Below are 23,883 nucleotides of genomic sequence, written 5' to 3' on the forward strand. Positions count from 1 at the left end.
GACTAAAGAGTTGAATGGTATTTTTCTATTAAGACAGTAGGAAAGAAGTTACTTGAGAAAAGTCTCCTTTGGGAATGTCTTGTTTCTATCTTCTTATATAAGGATATATATATATTATATAAGGATAGGAATTCCTTGTATTTTTGATAAATTCTCCTAATTTGCTAAATTTTTTATTTCTTTGTGGGCCCTGGACTTCCTAGGAAGTAATTTACAGTACAAATAAAAGCAACCTTCTGAATAAATGGAAGACTCCACAGAGAGAACAGATAGGAAGCTGAATGAAATAAAATACGCCCTCAAGTAATAATGCAGCTTTTTACTCTCTCTTGTCAGACTGGATGATAGAAGAATTCCAGGTTTCTGTGAGAGTAAAAAGTGTTCCTTCAGACTGTGGATGTATTTTCCTAAGGTAAGACTAACAGTAAATAGTGGAAACCAGGCTTTTCAATTGTGTGAGTATCTTTATTACATGAAAGATCACTTTAGATAAAGCAAACTTGGATTATAATTCTAGCTTATCACTTAAAAATGAATGATTGTAAAAATTAACTAGATGTTCTGAGCCTCCATTTCTCAACTTTGAAATGAGGATTATAGTTCCTGTTACTGTAATCGGAAATGTGATTCCTTAAGTTGTGAGCCTATGAATGGAATCCCCTGTAGTTTTTGTGAGCAGTGGAATGATCAAATCAGAATCAGATTTAAAAAGGTTTGTTTGGACTGCATCAGGGCCACAAATTGGTGGAAGCCAGAATGAAAGGGGAAGGATGTTGCGGGATGCTAGTGCAGTGGACCAGAATTAGTGCGGGGAGGGAAATGATCAAGTTAGTGATATGTTTTAGAGGGGGTTAATAAGATTTATTAAAGGTATCAATAAGCAATACAAGAACAAGACATGGTGATATTTCTTGTCTGAGCAATGATATGGAAGGTGGTACCATTTTCTTAGATGGGATAACTGTTTCTTGCTGAAAATTAAAAATTCAGTTTCAAAACTACTGAATTAATATCCAAGTGGAAAGGTCCAGAGTTGGAGATGATATGTGTATATATGAAGTAAAAAAATTAAGGGAGAGACACAACACTGGAGTGCTTCCTCATTTATTGGTCAGGAAAAGAGGGCATATCTAACCAAAGATAATATGAAAGAAGTCTCAGGGAAGATGCGATCCAGGGATGCAACCTTCCATTCCTAGTCTGATCCACTCACTTCAAATATGTCAATTACCTTAAAGGGGCCTCAAGTATTTAACTTTTATGACTTTATAAACTGTGTATCTTTGCATGGAATTCCCTTGCCTTCTTTTCTTGTCCTTTCAGTTTTCCTTTGCTACTCAGTTAAAGCGTTGCTTCCTCTGGGAAGCCTTCTCTGACTGCTGTTTGCTTGTGACTTTCACACTGTGCAACTATTTTTATAGTATCACTTATTACATTGGTGATTATTACGTATGCTATCACTGAGTATTGGAAACCATGGCTTATTCAACTTGGAAATCACAATGTCTGTGACACATGTGACATAAATAGGTACTCCTGCCACAATCTTTTCATTGAACGAATCAATAAAGGAGTAATCTTATAATGCATTTACAAGTTTTCCCCCTTGTTTTGTAGATCACTTGCTTCTAATATGAGAAGTCAGTTCCTAATGCAGACTAGATGGCACCAAATAGCAGTGTAACTTACTTTGTGCTCTTGGGCCTCACCCAGGATCCAAAGAAGCAGAAGATCCTTTTTGTTATGTTCTTGCTCTTCTATATTTTGACTGTGGTGGGAAACCTGCTCATTGTGGTGACTGTAACTGTCAGTAAGTCCCTGGACTCACCTATGTACTTTTTTCTTGCTAGCTTATCATTTATGGATGTCATTTATTCATCTTCTATTTCTCCCAGATTGATTTCAGACTTGTTGTTTGCAGAAAATACCATATCTTTCCAATCTTGTATGACTCAGCTATTAACAGGACACTTTTTTGGTGCATCAGAGGTCTTTCTTCTGCTGGTGAAGGCCTGTGACCGCTATGTGGCCATCTGCAAGCCCTTGCATTATTTGGTGATCATGAGGCAGTGGGTGTGTGTTGTGCTGCTGGTAGTGTCCTGAGTTGGAGGTTTTTTGCATTCAATAATTCAAGTTATCACTATTTATAGGCTCCCATTTTGTGGTCCCAATGTCATTGATCATTTTTGGTGTGACATGTACCCCTTATTGAAACTGGTCTGTACTGACACGTATGTCATTGGCCTGTTAGTGGTGGCCAATGGAGGGCTGATCTGCAGTATTGTGTTTGTGCTCTTGCTCATCTCTTATGGTGTCATCTTGAATTCTCTAAAGAACCTTAGTCCAGAAAGAAGGTGCAAAGCCCTCCAGACCTGTGGTTCCCACATCACTGTGGTGGTCTTCTTCTTTGTTCCATGTATTTTCATGTACGTAAGACCTGCTAAGACCTTCGCCATAGACAAATCATTGAGTGTGTTTTATACAGTCATAACTCCCATGCTGAACCCATTGATCTACACTCTGAGAAATTCAGAGATGACAAATGCTATGAAGAAGCTCTGGGGAAGAAATATTATATCTTTGAGGAGATAAATGTATTATTCACCATGAAGAGAATTATTTGACATTAGAGTCCATATCTTTGGAGTGTAGAAATCCTCTTAAGCTTGATTCTGACTTCCTTTACTTGTAAGAATTTAAATAAATTATAATTAAAGTATGAACAGTTTCCCTTGCGACTCGAATGTAAAACCTTGTCAGTCTCTTCACTTAGAAATGTATAATGCCTCTATAGCAAGGAATCCATACTAGGTAATGTATTACTGAGGACATTTTTATAAGATTACACTAATTTTTAGTTATTTAAAAACTTTTAGAAAACATTTTTTCTGAGGCAGCATTATTTTTTGTTAGATTCTATCAATTATCTTTTTATTATATTATTTAAAATAATGCTATGTAGAGTTTTCCATATTAATTTTTGGTTGCTTTACGTAAACATATATAGACTAATACTTTTAGTTTACATAAGAAAAATTGAAGTGTAATAGCCAAAAATAGATAAAAATAATAATATTTAAAGCCTTTCAAAAAGAGATACAGTGTAGGATTAAGTTCTGTTTAACTCTCAGCATTGTTTCCAATTATCTTCCCCAGAGGCAGTTGCTTGATCTGTATCTTTAAACTCATCAGTTAATAATCTTTACAAATGCAAGTGTAAATTTAAATATCTATGTGTGAGTCTTTCAATGTGTATGTAAATGCTTTCCTATAGAACTTTTTATCAATAAACTTTTAATTTTATAATAGCTTTGTATATTGATTTTTTAAAAGATTTTATGTATGTATTTGACAGAGAGAGAGATCACAAGTAGTCAGAGAGGCAGGCAGAGAGAGAGAGAGGGAGGCAGGCTCCCTGCCGAGGAGTGTCCAATGCGGGGCTTGATCCCAGGACCCTGGGATGATGACCTGAGCCCAAGGCAGAGGCTTAACCCACCGAGCCACCCAGTCATCCCTATTGATCAATTTTTAATTGAAATACAGCTCACATACAATATTACACTAGTTTCAGGATTATAACATCGTGATTCAACAGTTATGAACATTATGATAGTCGGTGGGATTAGGGAGGGAAACAGGTGTTGAGCAGTCCCTTGCAGAGCCCTCGTTTTTCTAGACCCCTTGGCTTGGGCTCCCTCTGTTCCTCATGTCAGGATGCCTAGCCTCTGACTTGGCATTCTTGTATCCACAAGGTGGTGAGGGTGGAAGGGATGGGCCAGGAGGGCTATAGCCCTACTGGGTTAACCCTCTCACCTGGTTGACCATCTGTTACCCTCCTGGTGGTTCAGGAATTGAACCAGAGTTTGGACCAGATGTGGAATATTGGGGGATTCCCCTATGCCTCCCTGCCATATGAGTTCTGCAGAAGGACAGCATACTGTGGACATCAGGTTAGGGTGGAGCAGGTGCTCCAAGGAAACCTGGAGACCTCTCAGGAGGAGGGAAATGTAGGAGCTGAGGTGGTAAGCCAACTCCAAGGATACTTTCCCTGAGCAGAGAAAAAGTTGGGGCAAAACCCTGCAGAGTCCCAGAATATCAAAGTTCTGCAGAAAGACCTAGAATGATTTTCCAAGCCCCTGAGGCAGAAGAGGATCACTCTAGGATATACCCAGGCCCATGTGGGGGATCACCGTAAAGATTATTTTGGGAAGGTGCTTCACCAAATAACCTTATCTCCCCCTTTGAGCCTCAGCACCTCAGTTTCTACAACACATGTAAGTTTCCACCCCCGCTACAGAAGTGGGTGGTGGAAGCTGACAGTAATGAAAATCTGCAGGAGATATACAAAGCAGGGACCCTTGTGCTAGCCCGAAAGAGCAAGTGAACAAGTCTGGAGAACCGTGTGAGGTAACCTGGAGAACATGCTCCTGTAGTGCCCGAAACCCACCAGGTGCAGATCAGCCCCATTGCCCAACAGCTGGGGCATGAGAAGGATATGGTCTGAGTGTACTTCTGCAATGGTCATCAGCAGGGACTATTGGCCAGGAGAGGATTTTGAGGCTTCTGGGTCTCTTTTTTCAGGGATACCTGTATCCTTCCTTTCTTTCAGCACCAGGGCCCAGCTGGGTACCCCATGGTATGGAACCCCCACTCCACTACCCCATACTCCTTGATTCCTTTCCCTGAGGTTGGACCCTTTCCCTCAGTGTCTGTCACCACTCTGGGCTCTCCCATGCATTCAAACTGAGGTGCTGGCCCTTCCTGGGAATGGGGGTGGGGGTCAGATGAGGGGGGAGAGCTAAGGAACAGGTACCTGGGGTTTGTCCCAGGGTTTTGGGATCAAGTTCTTCATTCACTGAGAAAGGATTTGGGAACACAAAAGATGTAGGGGCAGGGAGTTTGGGGGGACTAGTTGAAGGGAAGTCAAAGTTCAAGGATGCTCTTTTTTAAATCCCTGCATTACTCATCACTTTTTTCTTAAAGAAGCCTGGGACGCAATAAACCAAAAAGTACATTACCGAAAGCTCATCATGGAAAGTGTAGCTTTCATCTGTTACCATCCATTACCAGCCAATGTCCCTACAATAATATTGATTATTCTCCGTAGACCATACTTTTCATTCTTGTGAATTATTTATTTTATTCCCCATTATTGTACCTTTCAGCCCCTTCACCTACTTCCCTGATCCCGCCACTCCCTTCCCCCTGGCAGCAGGCAGATTGTTCTCTGTATTTATGAGTCTGTTTTTGTTTTTTGTTTGTTTTGGTGTGTTGATTAAATTCCACTTAAAAGTGAAATCTTTTGCAATGTCTTGAAGATATGCCATACTAGTCCATATAGATCTCTTTGTTTTTCTTATACTCCATGTTACTCACTTATGAATATAACTAAAGTAAATATCTCCATTCCTGTTCATGTTATTACTTTTTTCAGTAATGAAGAATGTTATAATTGTGTGTTTGTGAATATGTGCAAGTATGAGTTCCTAGGAGAGGAATTGTTAGGAATGTATTTGAGTCAGTGGTCAGATAGTTAAATGTCAAATTTCATAGTTATTGCCAAACTGTTGTCCTTGATATTGTAGTAATAGTTACCCTGCTGCTCAGTCTGTGAAAGTACTTCTGTCCATATTCTCCACAACCACTCGCAGATATATTCTCATGGTATAAGGCAACCAGAAAAATTGCAATCTTTCTCATATTATTGAGTTTGGATGTCTTTTCATATATTTAGTTAAGCATCTTTTTTTAATTTTTTGGTCTATTTTGTGTAATTGTTGATCTTTTCATACTGATATTAGTGAGTACTGTCTTTTATTGAAGAAATGAAGTCTTCTACTGTTGTATAAGTATTTGATATTTTTCTGTAATTGAACTTGTGATGTGTTTTAATACTTGTATACATTATAGAGTGCTTTTGACATGTAAGTAATGTCCTTATTAATTTAATATTAAATTATTTCTGGCTTTTATATCTTCCTTAAAAAGACTTTTCCTATTTCATTCATACAAAAATATTCAACTGCTTTTTTAGCTCTTAATTTTAAAGCTTTGTTGAGCCTGTATAACTTACATTGAAACTTTTGATCCATCTAGAATTTATTTTTATATAGGCATTAAAGAGGTATGGATTTTTTAGTTGGTTTTCTAAATTTTCTAAATTTCAGGGGTTTTCAAATTAGTTTCATAATCTTTTTGCCATTGACTTGAAGTCCTATTATATCTAAAGCTCCATGTACAGTTGGATCCCATTTAAGATTTAATTCTGTTTCATTGATCTCTATTCATGTCCTAGTTCGTACACAATAAAATTGCTTTCATATGTAACACATTTAGTATATACCTCATTTTTTATTCAGATTTATGTCTATTCTTGTATATTTCCATTTCAAAGAAAAGTTTAAAATAAAAAATGGTTTTACACTGAAATAAGATAAATAAATTTAACATTAATGGAGGGCATGTATTGCATAGAACACTGGGTGTCGTGCATTAACAACGAATTCTGGAACACTGAAAAGAAATTAAGAAAAACATAACAGAAAAAAATAAATTGACAAATTAAAGTAAATTTAAGAATAATTAAAAATAAGTTTTAAATAGTTTAGATACAAAACAATATTATTTTTTAAGAAGACTTAATTTAAGAAGATTAATTTAGGAAGGGTTTACAGCTTTCTAGTACTGAAAACTGCTATCCATGAGTAGGTCTTTTCATTCAACAAGTCATCCTTCATGACCTTGGGTACTGCTTCCATTTTCTGCCTGTGTGAGTTATGCCTTCTAGTATCTGCTATTATCCATCTGATCTCTGTCTGTCAAATAATAAATAAAAATCTTAAAAAAACAAAACAAAACAAAAACATCTCTTTTGGGAAGTGTGTGCCTGAAGGCTTTGCTGAGCATCCATGTGGCCATATGCAAACCTCTGTGCTATGAACTATGAAATCATCACAAGTAATAGGTATATGGCTTCCTCTTTCAGTTGGCATGTGCTAGATGTTTTGTCCTTGCAACCATTCAGGTCCTCTTCACAGTGTGGCTGCCTGTGTGTGGCTCCACTGTCATAGACCACTCATGCATGTCATAAACCTTTGGCTGAAACTCATCTGCATAGACACTCATTCTCTTGGTCTCTTTGTTGCTGTCAACAGTGGGTTCAGACCCCAAATAGCCAAAAGAATGTTGAAAAAGAAAATCAAAATTGGAGGCATCACAATTCCAGACTTCAAGCTGTATTACAAAGCTGTAATCATCAAGACAGTTTGGTACCTGCATTAAAAACAGACAAACAGATCAATGGAACAGAATAGAGAACCCACAAATGGACCTCAACTCTATGGTCAACGAATCTTGGGCAAAGCATGGAAGAATATCCAAGTGAAAAAAGACAGTATCTTCAACAAATACTGTTGGGAATATTAGACAGCCACGTGCAGAAGAATGAAACTTTCTTACACTATACACAAAATAAAACTCAAAATGGATGAAAGACCTAAATGTGAGGCAGGAATCCATCAAAATCCCAGAGGGAAACATGGGCAGCAATGACCATTGCTCATCATCCTTGGCCTCTGATGCATTAACTTCTTACTAGACACATCTCAAGAGGCAAAGGAAACAAAAGCAAAAATGAACTATTAGGACTTCACCAAAAAACATCTGCAAGCAAAGGAAACAATTTAAAATGCAAACTCTGGAATGGGAAATGATATTTGTATGTGACATATCTGATAAAGGGTTAGTGTTCAAAATCTATAAGGAAGTTATCAAATTGATTGATAATTGATACCAAAAATAATCCAGTCAAGAAATGGTGAGAAGATATCCAGATGGCTAACAGACATAAGCAAAAAGAAAAGTATGCAAATGTTAAAAAAAAATAATAGCTGGAAGGCTCCATGGAGGAAATAGATGGAGAGTCAATTGAAATTAATATGTCCTCAAGTAATAAAGCAGTTTTTTGCCCTCTCTTGTCAAACTGGATGACAGAAAAATCCCAGATCCCTGCGAATGAGTAAAAAGTGTTCCTTCAGGTTGTGGATATGACTAGGCAAGGTAAGACAAGCAAAAAATAGCAGACACCAGGTTTTGCAATTGTATGACTTTTCCTTATTATATAAATATAGATTACTTTGAGATAAAGCAAACATGGATTCTAATCCTAGTTTTATCACTCAAAACTGTGTGACATTGGAGAAGTTGATAGGGATTACGATTCCTGTTATTGTAATGTAAGATGTGATTCATTAAGTTGTTGAGTGAGTGATTGGAATCCACTGTAGTATTGTGAGCAGTGGAGTGATACATTAGAATCAGATTTAAAAGAGGACCATTTGGCTGCATCAGGACAACAAACTGTTGGAAGACAGAATGCAAGATGAGGGATGTGGCAGGACCCAGAGTGCAGTGAGAGAGAAGGGAGGGGGGAAGGGAAATGATTATGTTCGTGATATATTTTAGAGGGGGTTAAAAGGATTTGTTAAAGTTATCAGTATTGCGATATGAGATCAAGAAATACATGAAGGACACTGTGATATTTTCTGTCTAAGCAATGATGTGGAAAGTGGTACCATTTAGTGGGCTGAAAACTCCTATGTTTATTGTGGAAAATTAAAATTTAATTTCATAAGTTCTGGAATGATATCCAGTTGGAGATATCCATAGGTAGAGATGTTGTGTATATGAAGTTCAAAAATTAAGGGAGAGGCACAACACTGGCATGCTTTCCCATTTATTGGTCAGGAAGAGGAGGCATATCCAATCAAAACCATAAGAAGGAAATCTCAGTGAGGGATAAGACAGTTGAAAGTAGTGATCTTCCATTCCTAGTTGATCCATTCACTTTGAATATGTCAGTTCCCCTAAATAGGTCTCAAGTATTTCACTTTTTTGACTTATAAACTGTGCACCTTTGTGTGGAATTCCCTTGCTGTCTTTTCTTGTATTTCCTCTTTTCCTTTGAAACTCAGCTAAAGTGTTGCCTCTCTGGGAAGTCTTTCTTGACTGATGTTTGGTAATATATTCCTACCGCTGATCTTTGCATTGTGTGACTATTTTTGTAATGGCACTTATTTCATTGGTGATTATTATGTATGCTATCAGTGAGGAGAGGAAACCATGGCTTGTTCAACTAGAAATTATAACATCCATTACACATTTGACAAACAGTTACGCCTTCCACATTCTTTTAATTGAATGAGTCAATAGAAGATTAATCTTGTAATGCATTTAAAAGTTTTCCCCTTGTTTTGTAGATCACTTCCTTCTAATAGAAGTCAGCGCCTATGCATTCTAGATGGAACCAAGAAACAATGTAACTTACTTTGTCCTCTTGGGCCTCACCCAGGATCCAAAGCAACAGAAGGTCTTTTTTGTTATGTTCTTGCTCTTCTATATTTTTTCTGTGGTGGGAAACCTGTTCATTGTGGTGATTGTAAGTCTCAGTAAAACCTTGGGCTCACCTATATACTTGTTTCTTGCTAACTTATCATTTGTGGGTGCCATTTATTCATCCATTTGCCCCAAATTGATTTCAGACTTCATCTGGAAAAATACAATATCCTTCCATTCTTGTATGACTCAGCTATTTACAGAGCACCTTTTTGGTGGAACAGATATCTTTCTTTCCTGGTGATGGCCTATGACCTCTATGTGGCCATCTGCAAACCCTTGCTTTATTTGCTGATCATGAGGCAGTGGGTGTGTGTTGTGCTGCAGTAATGTCCTGGGTTGGAGGTTTTCTGCATTCAGTAATTCAAGTTAGCACTATTTATAGGCTTCCATTCTGTGGCCCCAATGTCATTGACCATTTTTTCTGTGACATGTACCCCTTATTGAAGCTCATCTGTACTGACACGTATGTCATTGGCCTGTTAGTGGTGGCCAGGGGAGGGATGATCTGCACTATTGTGTTTGTGTTCTTGCTCATCTCTTATGGTGTCATCCTGCACTCTCTAAAGAACCTTAGTCCGGAAGGGAGGCAGAAAGCCCTCCAGACCTATGGTTCCCACATCACTGTGGTGGTCTTCTTCTTTGTTCCTTGTATTTTCATGTATGCAAGACCTGCTAAGACCTTCTCCACTGACAAATCATTGAGTGTGTTCTACACAGTCATAACCCCAATGCTGAACCCACTGATCTACACTCTGAGAAATTCTGAGGTGACAAATGCTATGAAGAAGCTCTGGAGAAGAAATATCATGTCTTTTAGTCGATAAGTGTAATATCTACCATGAAGAGAATTATTTTACATTGGACCCCATTTTCTAAATATGCAGAAGTCTTCTTAAAATAATCCAGAGTCTCTTTGTTTCAAATTAATTAAGTTAATTAAAGAATGAACAGGATGATTGTACTACAATAACATTTCCGTTTTTGCTAGAATGAAAGTTCTGCAGTGTCTTATTGATCACTTTATTTAGAAAGGTGTAATGCCTTTATCTCAAGGAGTTAATAATGGGCATCGAATTAGTGAGGAAATTTTTATATGATTACAATAATTTTTAATTAAATTATGTTTAAAATTTGTTTTCTGAGATGTGTATCATTTTTCATTAGATTCTTGTCATTCAAGGTAATCTTTTTATTATAAATTTTATAATATTTAATGATGTATAGACTGTCTTGTATATTAAATTTCTGCTGTCTTAGATATAAAATAAGTGTTTTCATAAGAAAAATTGAGGTGTAATGGATAATAAGAGTACAAGAGCAGATCTTACACAATTGGAAACAATATTGAATAAATTACCTACTTCTCTCTCAGTGTGGTCTCTACTCCTCTTCCCCAGAGTTAGTCTTGATCTGTTAAAGACTCATGAGGTAAAAGCTTTCCAAATTCACTTCGATTTAAATATATGTATGTAATTTTTTCTCTGTGTATTTAAATGTTTGCCTTTATTATGCAACTTCTTTTTTTAAAATAAACTTTTAAGTTGGCATAGTTTTGCTTATTTCTAATTTTTTAACTGAAGTATAGTTATCATACAACATTACAGTAGTTTCAGGAATATAGCATAGTGAGTCAACAATCCTGTACATTAAGAGATGCTCGTCATGAAAAGTATAGTTTTGATGTTACCATACAAAGTTGCCACATTTTTGACTGTGTTTCTTTTGCTGTCCTTTTCATTCTTGTGACATATTTATTTTATCACTGAAACTTTGTGCTTTTCATCCCCTTCACCTACTTTTGCCTATCCCTTCATCCCCTTCTGTTCAGGCAATGACCAGTTTGTTCTCTGTACGTATGAGTACATTTCTGGGTTTTGTTTGTCTGACTTATTTTTTTAATTCCAATATAAGTGAAATCTCTTGCAACATTTTGGAGATATTCTATAATAATCCATAAGATCTCTTAGTTTTTCTTGTACTTCATATTACTCATTTATAAACATTTACTAAAATAAATGTATTCATTTCTGTTCATGTTTTTACTAAACTTTTCCTACAATTTTTTTTTTTTTGCAATAAGTATGTTGTGAACATGTGTAAGAATGTGTTCCTAGGAGTGGAATTGTTGATATATGTATTTGAAACAATGGTCAGATAGTTAAATGTGAGTATTCATAGTTATTGTCAAACTGTCATGCTTGAGATCGTATTAGTAGCTAAACTGCTTCTCACAGTCTGTGAGAGTGTGTCCACATTCTCAACAATCCATACCTGATAAATATTCATGGCATAAAATAATCTGATTAAAATGTAATCTTTTTCATATTTCAAGTTTATCCTTAATGTAATTTATATTCTTTTTGTGTGTGTGAATTGCCTATTAATGCTTTTATTTATTTCATTCCATCATTGATCTTTTCTATGGTGATTTTTATGATTGACTACATTCTGAGGAAAGGATCCCATTATTGTTGTGTATGTAGCAATTATCATTCAGGCTTGTGATGTACCTTTAACTTTTGCATTGTCTTTAGAATCCTTTTGGCATGCAAAAAATGTTTTTAAAATTTAATAATTAAATTTGTTTTGCATTCTTATCTTTAAAAGATTTTCCCACTTATACCAAAATATTCTTAAACTGTTTTTCAGCAGTTAATTTCTTTTTTAATTTTCTTTTTTAAAAATTTCAGTGGTCCAGAATTCAGCAGTTAATTTATTTTTTTATTTTTTAAATTTTTATATATTTTTAAATTTCTTTTTAGCGTAACAGAATTCAGTGTTTTTTGCACCACACCCAGTGCTCCATGTAAGGTGGGCCCTCCATAATACCCACCACCTGGCTCCCCCAACCTCCCACCCCCTGCCCCTTCAAAACACTCAGGTTGTTTTTCAGAGTCCATAGTCTATCATGATTCATCTCCCCCTCCAATTTCCTTCAACTCCCTTCTCCTCTCCATCTCCCCATGTCCTCCATGTTATTTGTTATGCTCCACAAATAAGTGAAACCATAGGATAACTGACTCTCTCTGCTTGACTGATTTCACTCAGCATAATCTCTTCCAGTCCCGTCCATGTTGCTACAAAAGTTGGGTATTCATCCTTTCTGATGGAGGCATAATACTCCATAGTGTATATGGACCACATCTTCCTTATCCATTAGTCCATTAAAGGGCATCTTGGTTCTTTCCACAGTTTGGTGACCATGGACTTTTCAGCAGTTAATTTTTAAAGCATTTTTGAGGTTGTATATCTTACATTAAAATTTTAGACCCATCTGAATTTTTTTGATATAGGAGTTGAAGAAGTAAGGAGGAATAGTCAGTTTTCTAAATTTCAGGGTTTTTTTTTAACATTTGCACACTTTTCTTTTTGCCATTTATGTGAATCCTGATTATTATATTCTAAAGTCTTATTTTTATTTGGATGCAGATCAGGACACCTGTTTCATTCATCTTTTTGTTCATGTCCCCACTGATACACAACATAATTGCTTTCATATATAACATATTTGTGTTACACATGGGTTTGCAGATGACCACATGGATGCTCAGCAAAGACTTAAGTCACACACCTCCTGAAAGAGATGTTTTTTCTTACAGAAAAATGCCAAGCAGTATTTCAGGAGTCATAGATGAAGAACAGCAGATATCTAGAAGGCATAACTCACACAGGCAGAAAATGGAAGCAGTACTGAAGGTCATGAAAGATGATTTGTTGAATGAAAAGACCTAGTCATGGATAGCAATTCTCAGTACTAGAAAGCTGTAAACCCTTCCTAAATTGATCTTCTTAAATTGAATCCTGTTAAAAATAATAACTGACTTTTGTTTTATACCTAAATTGTTTTAAATTTATTTTAACCTATATATAACACATTTGTTTTACATATGTTATCACATACATCATGAGATGAGCAGTCTCTCATTATTATTCCTTTTCAGATTAATGCCTGTTCTCCCATATTACCTTTTGAAAACAAGTATAAAATAAAATAATAAGTTTACATTGAAATATGATAAATAAGTTTAACATTAAAATAACTTGAAAGTTAAAAGAAGTTTACAATAGTTCAGTCACAAAACAAGTCATGTATCATTTATAGGAGATTCACTTTAGGATTAATTTAGGAAGTTTTTTTTTTTAAGGTTTATTCATTTTGAGAGAGAGCGAGTTTGAGCAAGCACAAATGGGGGGAGGGGCAGACAGAGAGGGAGAAGGCGACTCTCCACTGAGCAGGGAACCTGATGTGGGGCTCAGTTCCAGGACCCTGGAATCACGACCTGAGCTGAAGGCAAATGCTTAACCGACTGAGCTACCCAGACACCCCTAATTTAGGAAGCTTTCTAGTAATAAGAACTGTTATCCATGAGTGGGTCTTTTCACTCAACAAGTCATCTTTCATGACCTTGGGTACTGCTTTCATTTTCTGCCTGTGGAACTCACCCCATCTAGATATCTGCTGTTCTTCATCAATGACCCTTAAAATGCTGTTTGGTTGGGGTGCCTGGGTGGCTCAGTGAGTTAAAGCCTCTGCCTTTGGCTCAGGTCACGATCCCAAGGGATCAAACCTTATTTCAGGGTTTCTGGGATCAAACCCTGCATCAGGCTCTCTGCTCAGCAGGGAGCCTGCTTCCCTTCCTCTCTCTCTGCCTACCTCTCTGCCTACTTGTGATCTTTGTCTGTCAAATAAACAAATAAAATCTTTAAAAAAATTGTATATTAAATAAAATAAAGACAAGAAGGTAACTGGTACAGAGGCACATGATCACTATTTTTCCAAAGTATATTTATTTTGACATATAGGAACTTTGAGGAAAGGTCCAGGGAGGAAATCATTTACCATTATAAAAAATATCCTATTTAGGATTATGTATTAACCAGTTGATGGTCAAAGTTCAGTGTGCTGTGAGTATTAGAGTTATTTTACAAAGCAGATTGTCAGGATACAGATCTGGAGATTTTAATTTACAAGTTTTGTTGTTAAATGACATACCTACTTTATATACAAGTGTATGTTTAAAGCCAATGATATGTGTATATACTCTAGCCATTGTGCTGTAGTTTCTGCTGGCACCTTGCATCTATTAATGAAGTCAACTTAGTTTTTATTTTTATTTTTATTTTTTTTAATTTTTTATAGATTTTATTTATGTATTTATTTGACAGACAAAGATCACAAGTGGGCATAGAAACAGGCAGAGAGAGAGGGAGAAGCAGACTCCCCGGCAAGCAGAGAGCCCGATGTGGGGCTTGATCCCAGGACCCTTGGGATCATGACCTGAGCTGAAAGCAGAAGTTTTAACCCACTGAGCCATCCAGGCTCTCCTCAACTTAGGTTTTAGGTATGGTTTCTAACTTGTAGTAAAGTCCAAATAACAACAACAACAACAAAATGAAGTTTTAATCACTTGTATTCACATAGTTTCTGTGGCATTGAGTCAATTCACATTGTTATGAGGATTAAGTAAATTAATTGACATTTGTAATTCAGGCACCAGCACCATCCATCACAAGAGCTTTTTCATCTTCCCAATGTGAAATTCCACACTCATTAAACATTAATTTCACATTCCTTCTCCTTGGGCCTTAGGCAAGGACTGTTCTGGGTTTTGTTTGTCTGTCTGTTTTTTTTAAATTACTATATCATTGATTTCTACTCTAATCTTTATTCTTATTCTTCTCCTGCTGGATTTAAGCTGTATTTGCTGGTGCTTCCAGCTCTTTTAGCTGTAAGGTTATGTTGTGTATTTGAGACTTCTCTTGCTCCTTGTAGAAGGCTTGTATTGCTACATACTTCCCTGTTAGGACAACCTTTGCTGCATCCCAAAGGTTTTGAACTGTTGTGTTTTCAGTTTCATTTGCTTCCATGTATTTGTTGAATTCTCCTTTAATTTCCTAGTTGTTCTATTTGTTCTTCAGTAGGATGATCTTTGACCTTCATGTATTTGTGGTCTTTCCAAATTTCTTCTTGTGATTGACTTCTAGTTTCCTAGCGTTGTGGTCTGAAAATATGCATTGTATGACCTCAGTCCTATAGTATCAGTTGAGGCCTGATTTATGACCCAGTATGTGATTTATTCTGGAGAATGATCCATACGCACTCGAGAAGAATGTGTATTCTTCTGCTTTAAGATGGAATGCTCTGAATATAGCTGTGATATCCTTCTGGTCCAGTGTGTCATTCAAGGCCCCTTTGTGTCCTTGTTGATCTTCTGCTTAGATGATCCTTCCTTTGCTGTGAATGGGGTGTTAACGTCCCCTACTACTACTGTATTATCATCAATGAGTTTCTTTAATTTTGTTATTAATTGGTTTACATATTTGACTGTTCCTAAGTTGGAGGCATAAATATTTAGAACCATTACATCTTCTTGTTGCATACACCCCTTTAGTGGTGTAGTGTCACTGTTGTCTTGTTAAACTTTTTGGTTTAAAACCTATTTATCTGATATAAGGATGGCTAATTTAGCTTTCTTTCAATGTCCATTAGCATGTAAATAGTTCTCTGCCTCTTCACTTTGAATCTGGAGGTGTCTTTTGGTTTAAGATGAGTCTCTTGTAAACAGTATATATATGGGTCTTATGGGTTTTTGTTTGTTTGTTTAGTTTTGTTCTGTTGTTAATCCATCTGACACCTTGTCTTTTGTTTGGAGCATTTACTCCATTTACCTTCAGAGTAATTTTTGATACGTATGTATTATGCTATTTTATTTCTTATTTTGTCATTGTTTATGGAAATTTCTTCTGTTTCTTTAGTTTTGTTTAGTTTTTGTCTCTTTTGGTCTTTCTTTCCCAGTCAAGGTGTCTCCTTTAATATTTCACACATGCTGGTTTAGTGGTCATTAACTGCTTTGGTGTTTGTCTGGGAAAGTCTTTATCTCTTCTTCTGTTTTGAATGATGACCTTGCTGGATAGAGTATTCGTGGCTGCAGATTTTCCCCATTCAGCATGGTGAATATAGCATTTCCCTCTCTTCAGTCTTGCCAACCTTCTGTGGAGAGCACTGCTGTTAACCTTATTGCCCCTCCAATTGTCAGTTAGGGACTTCTTTTTTCTCATTGCTTTTAGGATTAATCTTTATCTCAATATTTTACAAATATAACTGCAATATCTCTGCGTTGGCCTGCTTTTGTTTAGATGGAGGTTCTCTGTGTCTTCTGACTTTGGCTGTCTGTTTCTGTCCCTAGATTAGGGAAATTTTCAGCTATAATCTTCTCAAATAAACCTTCTGTTACCATTCTTTTTCTTCTTCTGGGACTCATATGAGTCCCAGTCATCCAAACATTTTACTTTTTCTTTCTTTTATTGTTTCATTATCTTCCGTAATTCTGTCTTCTATATCATTTATTCAGGTCTCCGCTCCTTCTCTTCTTGCGGCCATTACATGCAGTTAGTTGTGAATCTCAGTTACTGTATTTTCCATTTCAGCCTGATGGTTAATTAGCTCTTTAATCTCTGTGGTAAGGGTCTCCCTGATGTCTTCTATGCTTTTCTCCAAGCCCAGCTCGTATCATTATAATTATTGCTTTAAAGTCTGCATCAGGCCTATTACTCATATCTGTTTTGATTAGATCCCTGGCTGTGACCTCTTCTTGTTCTTTCTTCTGGGATGAATTTCCTCATCTTGGCATTTTGACTAGGTATCTGCTTCTTCTTGGTGTTAGGAAAGTCTGTTATGTTTCCTGTTCCTGAAAGTAATAGCTTTAAGTAGAAGAGGTCAAATAATGGCCAGGGTCTAATGCTTCAGGAAGTGTTTTTGAAGTGTGTTGCATGTACTCTGCTAATGTGCTTTGGCTGCTCTGTTTCTCAGGTCAATTGTATGTAAAGGTTCTATTTGCCTGCAGAGGGGACTCTTTGGTCCTTGGTCAGAGTGTGGCAAGTTTTAACTAGGTAATATCTGGTCTGCTTGTTAAAGGAGACCTGATGATATTTCCACTATAAGTGAAACTTTGAAGAACTCTGTGGTCAGTAGACATGGTGAATGCAGGGGTTTCTCAGGGTCTTCTGGGGAAAGGACTTGCTGCACTAGTCCTTAGGTACACTTACCCAGGAAAAGTATTACTGGCAGAGTACAGAGGAGGAGACTTGGTGTAAGCAGTTTAGGCAGCCAGTGCTGGCAATGTGCTGTTTACTGAAGCTGGTCAATGCTGAGGGGTGAGGGAGGGAAATGGCACTAGCAAGCTCTTTGTTCCTAGAAAGGCGAGTCCGTGCTTGCTGCTCTCACAAAAGCACATTAAGAGGAGCAAATAATTTTCCCTCACGTGTCCCAGTGTTTTCTAGATCTCATTTCACACCATCTCTGGGTTGCCTGCCTGCCTAGAGCAGCACAATTCACCTTTGGTTCTAGCCCAGCCAAGCTTTCCGTCTTTTCAAACTCAAAGTTTTTAGGACCTGGAGTGGTGAGAACCTTCACTTATCCTTCTGGAGGATGGTCTCACTGTGCTGGGACTCTTGCAGGTTTAATTCAGAAGGAAAATTATGACAGAATGCATGGGCATGAGATTTAGAGAAATGCAGGCTAAAGGGCCAGTGTCCAGTGTAGCCACATCTAGCAGGTGTCTCTGTGCCTTTGCTTATGGGCGGAGAAAGGAAAGGGAGCCTGCAGAGTGTAAGGGCCTGTTAAGTCAGAGCGCTTCTTTGATCACGGATCTTTGATCAGGCTCCCGTGATCCTTTGATCACGGACCCATCACGGAGTCTTTTGTCCCCAGAGAGGCAATTCAATCTCTCAGAGATATGCACTAAAAGATAAAAATAATCCCCCCCCCCACACACCTGGATGACTCAGTGGGTTAAGCCGCTGCCTTCAGCTCAGGTCATGATCCCAGGTTACTGGGATTGAGTCCCGCATCGAGCTCCTTGCTCAGCAGGGAGCCTGCCTCTTTGCCTGCCTCTGCCTGCCTCTCTGCCTGCTTGCGTGCTTTCTCTCTCTCTCTTTCTTACAAATAAATAAAAAATCTTAAAAAAAAAAAAATCTCCCCATGTCCTCTACATGATCCTCAGAGTGTGCTGTCTGGCCAGGTTACCTGTCTGCCTCATCTACAGGAGTAGGGCAACATCCTCAGATCTCTGTCCTAGCCAAGCCCAGGGACCTCTGAAACTCCAGTGGTTGAGGCCCATTGGTTGCAAAAACTTACCAAAATCAGCCACTCTAATTATCCATTCCAATGGCTTTGATTCTTGTGTGTATTCCTGTGTGCTCCACTCCCTCTCACCATTCTGTCCAATCAGCAATCCCTCCCCTCTCCATAACTGCCTGAAAATGGGTATAGAAATACCTATTATTACATATACATTACATTACATATACATATACATTACATATACGTTACATATACATAATAAACACATAGTATTTTGTGTATATGCCCCAAAGTGAAATTGTGGCTCATATAATATTTTTTTGCTATTTTTTTTAGGAAGTACCATGCATTTTCCATAGCAGCTACATCATTGTGCATTCCCAGCAACAATGGGGAGTTGTTTTTTATCTCTCCGTTGTCTTTCACGTGTTACAATTTTTATATTTTGTGGTCATAGCTCTCCTGTTGGGTGTGAAGTAGTGTTTTGATTACCATACTTTTGTAGCTAATTTTAGAACCTGGAAGTCCTCCAATTGTTTGTTACCCCAGGGTTATTTTGGCTTCTTAGCATGCCTTGAGTTTCCACCTGAATTTTAGGATGGATTTTTCTATTTCTGGAAAAAACATTACTTTTTAAATTTTAGTAGGAATTGCTTTGAATGTATAGATCACTTTAGCTAACACTGAAAACCTAGTAGCATGAACCATATAAATTCATGAATGTCTTTCCTCCCTTTTATTTGTGTCTTCTAGAATATCTTTCAACAACACTGTGCAGTTTTTCAGCATAGAACACTTTGGGTCCTTGTTTAAGCTTATTCTTAAGTATTTTGTTCTTTTCAATGTTCTAGTAAAATAAATTGTTTTTTTAATCCTCTATGGATTATTAAATGGTGGCAAAGAAATTTAATATGTTTTCATGTAAAAAAAAAAAAAGCAAAACAAAACTTCTCAACAAATTTGGTATAGAAGGAATGTACTTCAATATAATAATGGCCATATATTACCAAGCCACAACTAACATCAAACTCAGCATGGAAAGGTTGAGAACTTTCCCACCATAGTCGGGAAAAAGATCAGCGTGTCCATGCTCACCACTCTATTTCACAATAGCACTGGAATAAAAATCCCTGTGAAAATTTTAGCCTTTCTACATATAGATCATGGCATCAATGAAGTGAGAACACATTACTTGGAACGTTTACTTAATTTTGCTACCTAAATAGTGTTTCTGTTGGTAGCTACTAGCTTTATATCTCAGCTTAAACATTACCTTTGAAGAAAGGGCTTCCCTGGTCACCTTTTTCTGCTTTTGCTGCTGCCTTGTTTGCTGTATTATTAGCCATGGTGAAGATTATATTTAGTTTAGTAAATTGTCCCCATATTTGCTGTCTAACTCTTATAAGAATATAAGGTCAATGCGGGAAGGAACTTTTGCATAATTTTCCCCACTATTCCTTTAATTACTGTGTCCCCATTCATAGCATGGTTTCTGGCAGTAGATTGGCACTTCAAATTAAAGAAATTAATAGTTTAATAGTTATTTTATATATAAACATATATCTAGAACATCTAACCACATTTTAAGGCAGGATAAATTTACTATTAAATGAAAGGAAAGAAAAACTTGCTCTGACAAGTGGGGAAATACATGAAATTCTTTTTCCCTAATGCAGCCTGAATGGGCTAAAATTTTATTCTTGACTGGCAGTAGTCTTACAATGGTTCTAAAGCTATTTTTTTATGTTACATCTTTCTGACTCTAATTATGTAATTTGGCCTCCTAGTATCTTTACAGAGACATTTTTTAAAGTTTTTTGTTTTGTTTTGTTTTGTTTTGTGTGTGTGTGTGGAAATTCCCAGTGAATTTAATTAAGGAAGGATCACTCTTGGACACTTTCCAATTCTAGGACTTAATGAGGAATGTGGCCAGAAGGGATAATATGTCCAGTGTTCCTTGATCCTAAAAACTGATACACATTTTTGAGGTGGTTTCTGTTGGGTTTAAAGCATTAGCTAATGAAAAACACAAGAATCTTTCTTAAAAATACCAGGTAAGCCAATTTGAGTTAAGCAAAAGACAGAATGAAGATGAATAAAGAGTGGAATGATATTTCTATTCAGAAATTAACAGGAAAGAAATTACTTGAGAAAAATCTCCCTTGGAAATGTCTGGTTGCTCTCATTTTATGTAAGGATAGGATTTCCTTATCTTTTAGATAAATTATCCTAATGTGCTAAATTTTTGTTTTTCTCTGTGGAACCTGGAATTCTTAGGAAGTAATCTACAATATAAATAAAAACAACCTTCTGAATAACCAGGGGACTCCACAGAGAGAATGGACAGAAAATTGAATGAAATAAAATATGTCCTCAAATAACAATGTAGCTTTTTGTCCACTCTTGTCAAACTGGATGACAGAAAGACTAGGTTCCTGTGAATGAGTAAAAAGTGTTCCTTGGGTGTGGACTTGTCTTCCAAAGGTAAGATTCACAGTAAATAGCAGAAACCAGGCTTTGCTATTGTGTGAGCATCTTTATTATATAAAAGTTAGATCACTTTGAGATAAAACAAAATTGGGTTCCAATTCTAGTTTTGTCACTTCAAAATGGGTGAACTTAGGAAAAATAGATGTTCAGAGTCTCAGTTCGTTCAACCGTGGAATGGGGATTATATTTTCTATTACTGTAAATATGAAATGTGATTCATTAAATTGTTAGTGAGTGAGTAGAAGCCACTGTAGATATTGTGAGCAGTGGACTGATCATATCACTATCAGATTTAAAAAGGGTCTCTTGGGCTGTGTTAGGAGAAAAAAAATTGGTGGAGGCCAGAATGAAAGGGAAGAGACAATGCAGATGTTTAGTGTAGTGGGCCAGAAGTGGGGAGGGAAGGGAAATAACCAACTTTGTGATCTATTTCAAATGGGTCTAATAAGATTTGTTAAAGGTATCAATATGAGATATGAGAGTAAGAAAGGCATGAAAGGCACGGTGATATTTCTTGTCTGGGAAGTGATTTGGAAGGTGGGACCATTTAGTCAGATGGCAAACACTTACCTTTGTGGCTGAAAATTAAAAATTTAGTTTTATAATTTCTGAATTATTATCCAATTGGAGATGTTCAGAGTTGGAGATGCTGCATATATGAAGTTTAAAAATTAAAGAGAGACCCAACATTGGAAAGGTTTCATGTTTACTGGTCAAGGAAAGAAGGCATATCCAACCAAAGTCCCTAAGAAAGAAATCTCAGTGAGGGAAGAGACAATCCAGGGCAGTGACTTTCTATTCCTAATTTGCTCCACTCAATTGAAGTGTATCAGTTACTTTAAAGGGATCTTGAGTATTTCACTTTTGTGACTTTATAAACTCTGCACCCTTGCATGGAATCCCTTGCCTTCTTGTCCTTCCACTTCTCCTTTAAATCCCAGGAAGGAGTGCTTCCTCTGGGAAGCCTTCTTTGTTTGCCATTTGATTAATATATTCCTACCACTGACCTTTGCATTGTGTAACTCTCTTTATATTGGCACTTATTTCACTGAATACTGTTATGTAGAAAACCTTGAGTGTAGTGTAGAAAACTGAGTGTAGTGTAGAAAGTATAGAAAACCTTGACTTGTTCAACTTGGAAATCACAATGTCTGTGACACAAATAGGTACTCCTGCCACAATCTTTTACGCAATCTTTTAATTGAATGAATCAATAAAAGATTAACCTTATAATGCATTTAAAGGCTTTCTCTCCTGTTTTGTAGATCATCTGGCTCTAATAGAAGTTACTCCCATCCAGACTAGATGGACCCAAGAAACAATGTAACTTACTTTGTCCTCTTGGGCCTCACCCAAGATCCAAAGGAACAGAAGGTCCTTCTTGTTATGTTCTTGCTCTTCTATATTTTGACTGTGGTGGGCAACGTGCTCATTGTTGTGACTATAGCAGTCAGTAAGTCCCTGGGCTCGCCTATGTACTTGTTTCTTGCTAACTTGTCCTTTATGGATGTCACTTATTCCTCTTGCATTTGCCCCAGATTAATTTCAGATTTGTTGTTTGCAGAAAATACCATATCCTTCCAATCTTGTATGATTCAGCTATTTACAGAGCACTTTTTTGGTGGCTCAGAGGTGTTTCTTCTACTAGTGATGGCCTATGACCGTTATGTGGCCATCTGTAAGCCCTTGCATTATTTGGTAATCATGAGGCAGTGGGTGTGTGTTGTGCTGCTGGTAGTGTCCTGGTTGGGAGGTTTTCTGCATTCAGTAATTCAAGTTAGCACTATTTATGGGCTCCCATTCTGTGGTCCCAATATCATTGACCATTTTTCCTGTGATATGTACCCCTTAATGAAATTGGTTTGTACTGACACATATGTCATTGGCCTGTTAGTGGTGGCCAATGGAGGGATGATGTGCACTATTGTGTTTGTGTTCTTGCTCATTTCTTATGTTGTCATCTTGCACTCTCTAAAGAACTTTAGTTCAGAAGGGAGACGGAAAGCCCTCCAGACCTGTGGTTCCCACATCCTTGTGGTGATTTTATTCTTTGTTCCATGTATTTTCATGTATGTAAGACCTGTTAAAACCTTCCCCATTGACAAGTCATTGGGTGTGTTTTTTACAGTCATAACCCCCATGCTGAACCCACTGATCTACACTCTGAGAAATTCTGAGATGACAAATGCTATGAAGAATCTCTGGAATAGAAATGTTATATCTTTTAGTTGATAAGTGTATTATCTACCACAAGGAAAATTCCTTTACATTGGACCCATTTTCTGAGAGTGCAGAAGTATTCCTAAAATGATTGTGAGCTCCATTTTTTTCCAAAGAATTTAAGTTAATTATAACTGAAGATGACCTAGATGATTGTGTTATAATAACAGTTTCCCTTCCTGCCAGAATGTAAGGTTCATAATACCTATAAGACTTCATTTAAAGGCATTGTAATGCCTTTATAGCAAGGATTCAAAAATAGATAAAAATCAGTGGAGAAATTTTTATATGGTTTTACTAAGCTTTAATAAGTCTGTATTTTCAAGTTTCTTCTGATAACTAGCATTATTTTCATTATATTCTTGTCATTTAAGGTAATCCTTTTTGGGGCACCAAGGTGGTTCAGTTGGTTAAATCATCTGCCTCTTGGTTTGGATTCAGGTTATGATCTCAGGGTCATGATCCCTGGGTCAAGCTCCCTGCTCAATGTGGAGTCTGCTTTTCTCTCTCCCTCTGCTCCTTACCCTGCTTTCTCTCTGATTTTCTCAAATAAAGAATTAAAAAAACTTAAAATAATAAAGTAATTATATTTATTATATTATTTGTGATATTTAATGATTCATGGAATGTTTTGCTCATTAAATTTCTCTTGCCTTAGATATAAAATAAAAAGTGTAACACTTCTGTTTTTATAA

The 23,883-nt window shown here is 36.9% G+C and overlaps 1 protein-coding gene and 3 pseudogenes across 1 annotated transcript; all 4 read left to right on the forward strand.

The window, feature by feature from the left end:
* The first annotated feature begins 1,662 nt into the window (after positions 1-1,662).
* LOC116599504 lies at positions 1,663-2,592 on the forward strand (annotated as a pseudogene).
* Positions 2,593-3,706: 1,114 nt separating this feature from the next.
* LOC116599502 lies at positions 3,707-4,747 on the forward strand (annotated as a pseudogene).
* Positions 4,748-9,298: 4,551 nt separating this feature from the next.
* On the forward strand, positions 9,299-10,220 carry LOC116599506 (annotated as a pseudogene).
* A 12,053-nt stretch (positions 10,221-22,273) lies between these two features.
* On the forward strand, positions 22,274-23,200 carry LOC116599505 (olfactory receptor 4A47-like). Its single transcript, XM_032359377.1, has one exon. It carries the CDS (start codon positions 22,274-22,276, stop codon positions 23,198-23,200), a length of 927 nt encoding a protein of 308 aa, XP_032215268.1.
* Positions 23,201-23,883: the final 683 nt, after the last annotated feature.

This window comes from Mustela erminea, chromosome 9 (assembly GCF_009829155.1).
Source record: "Mustela erminea isolate mMusErm1 chromosome 9, mMusErm1.Pri, whole genome shotgun sequence".
NCBI lineage: Eukaryota > Metazoa > Chordata > Mammalia > Carnivora > Mustelidae > Mustela > Mustela erminea.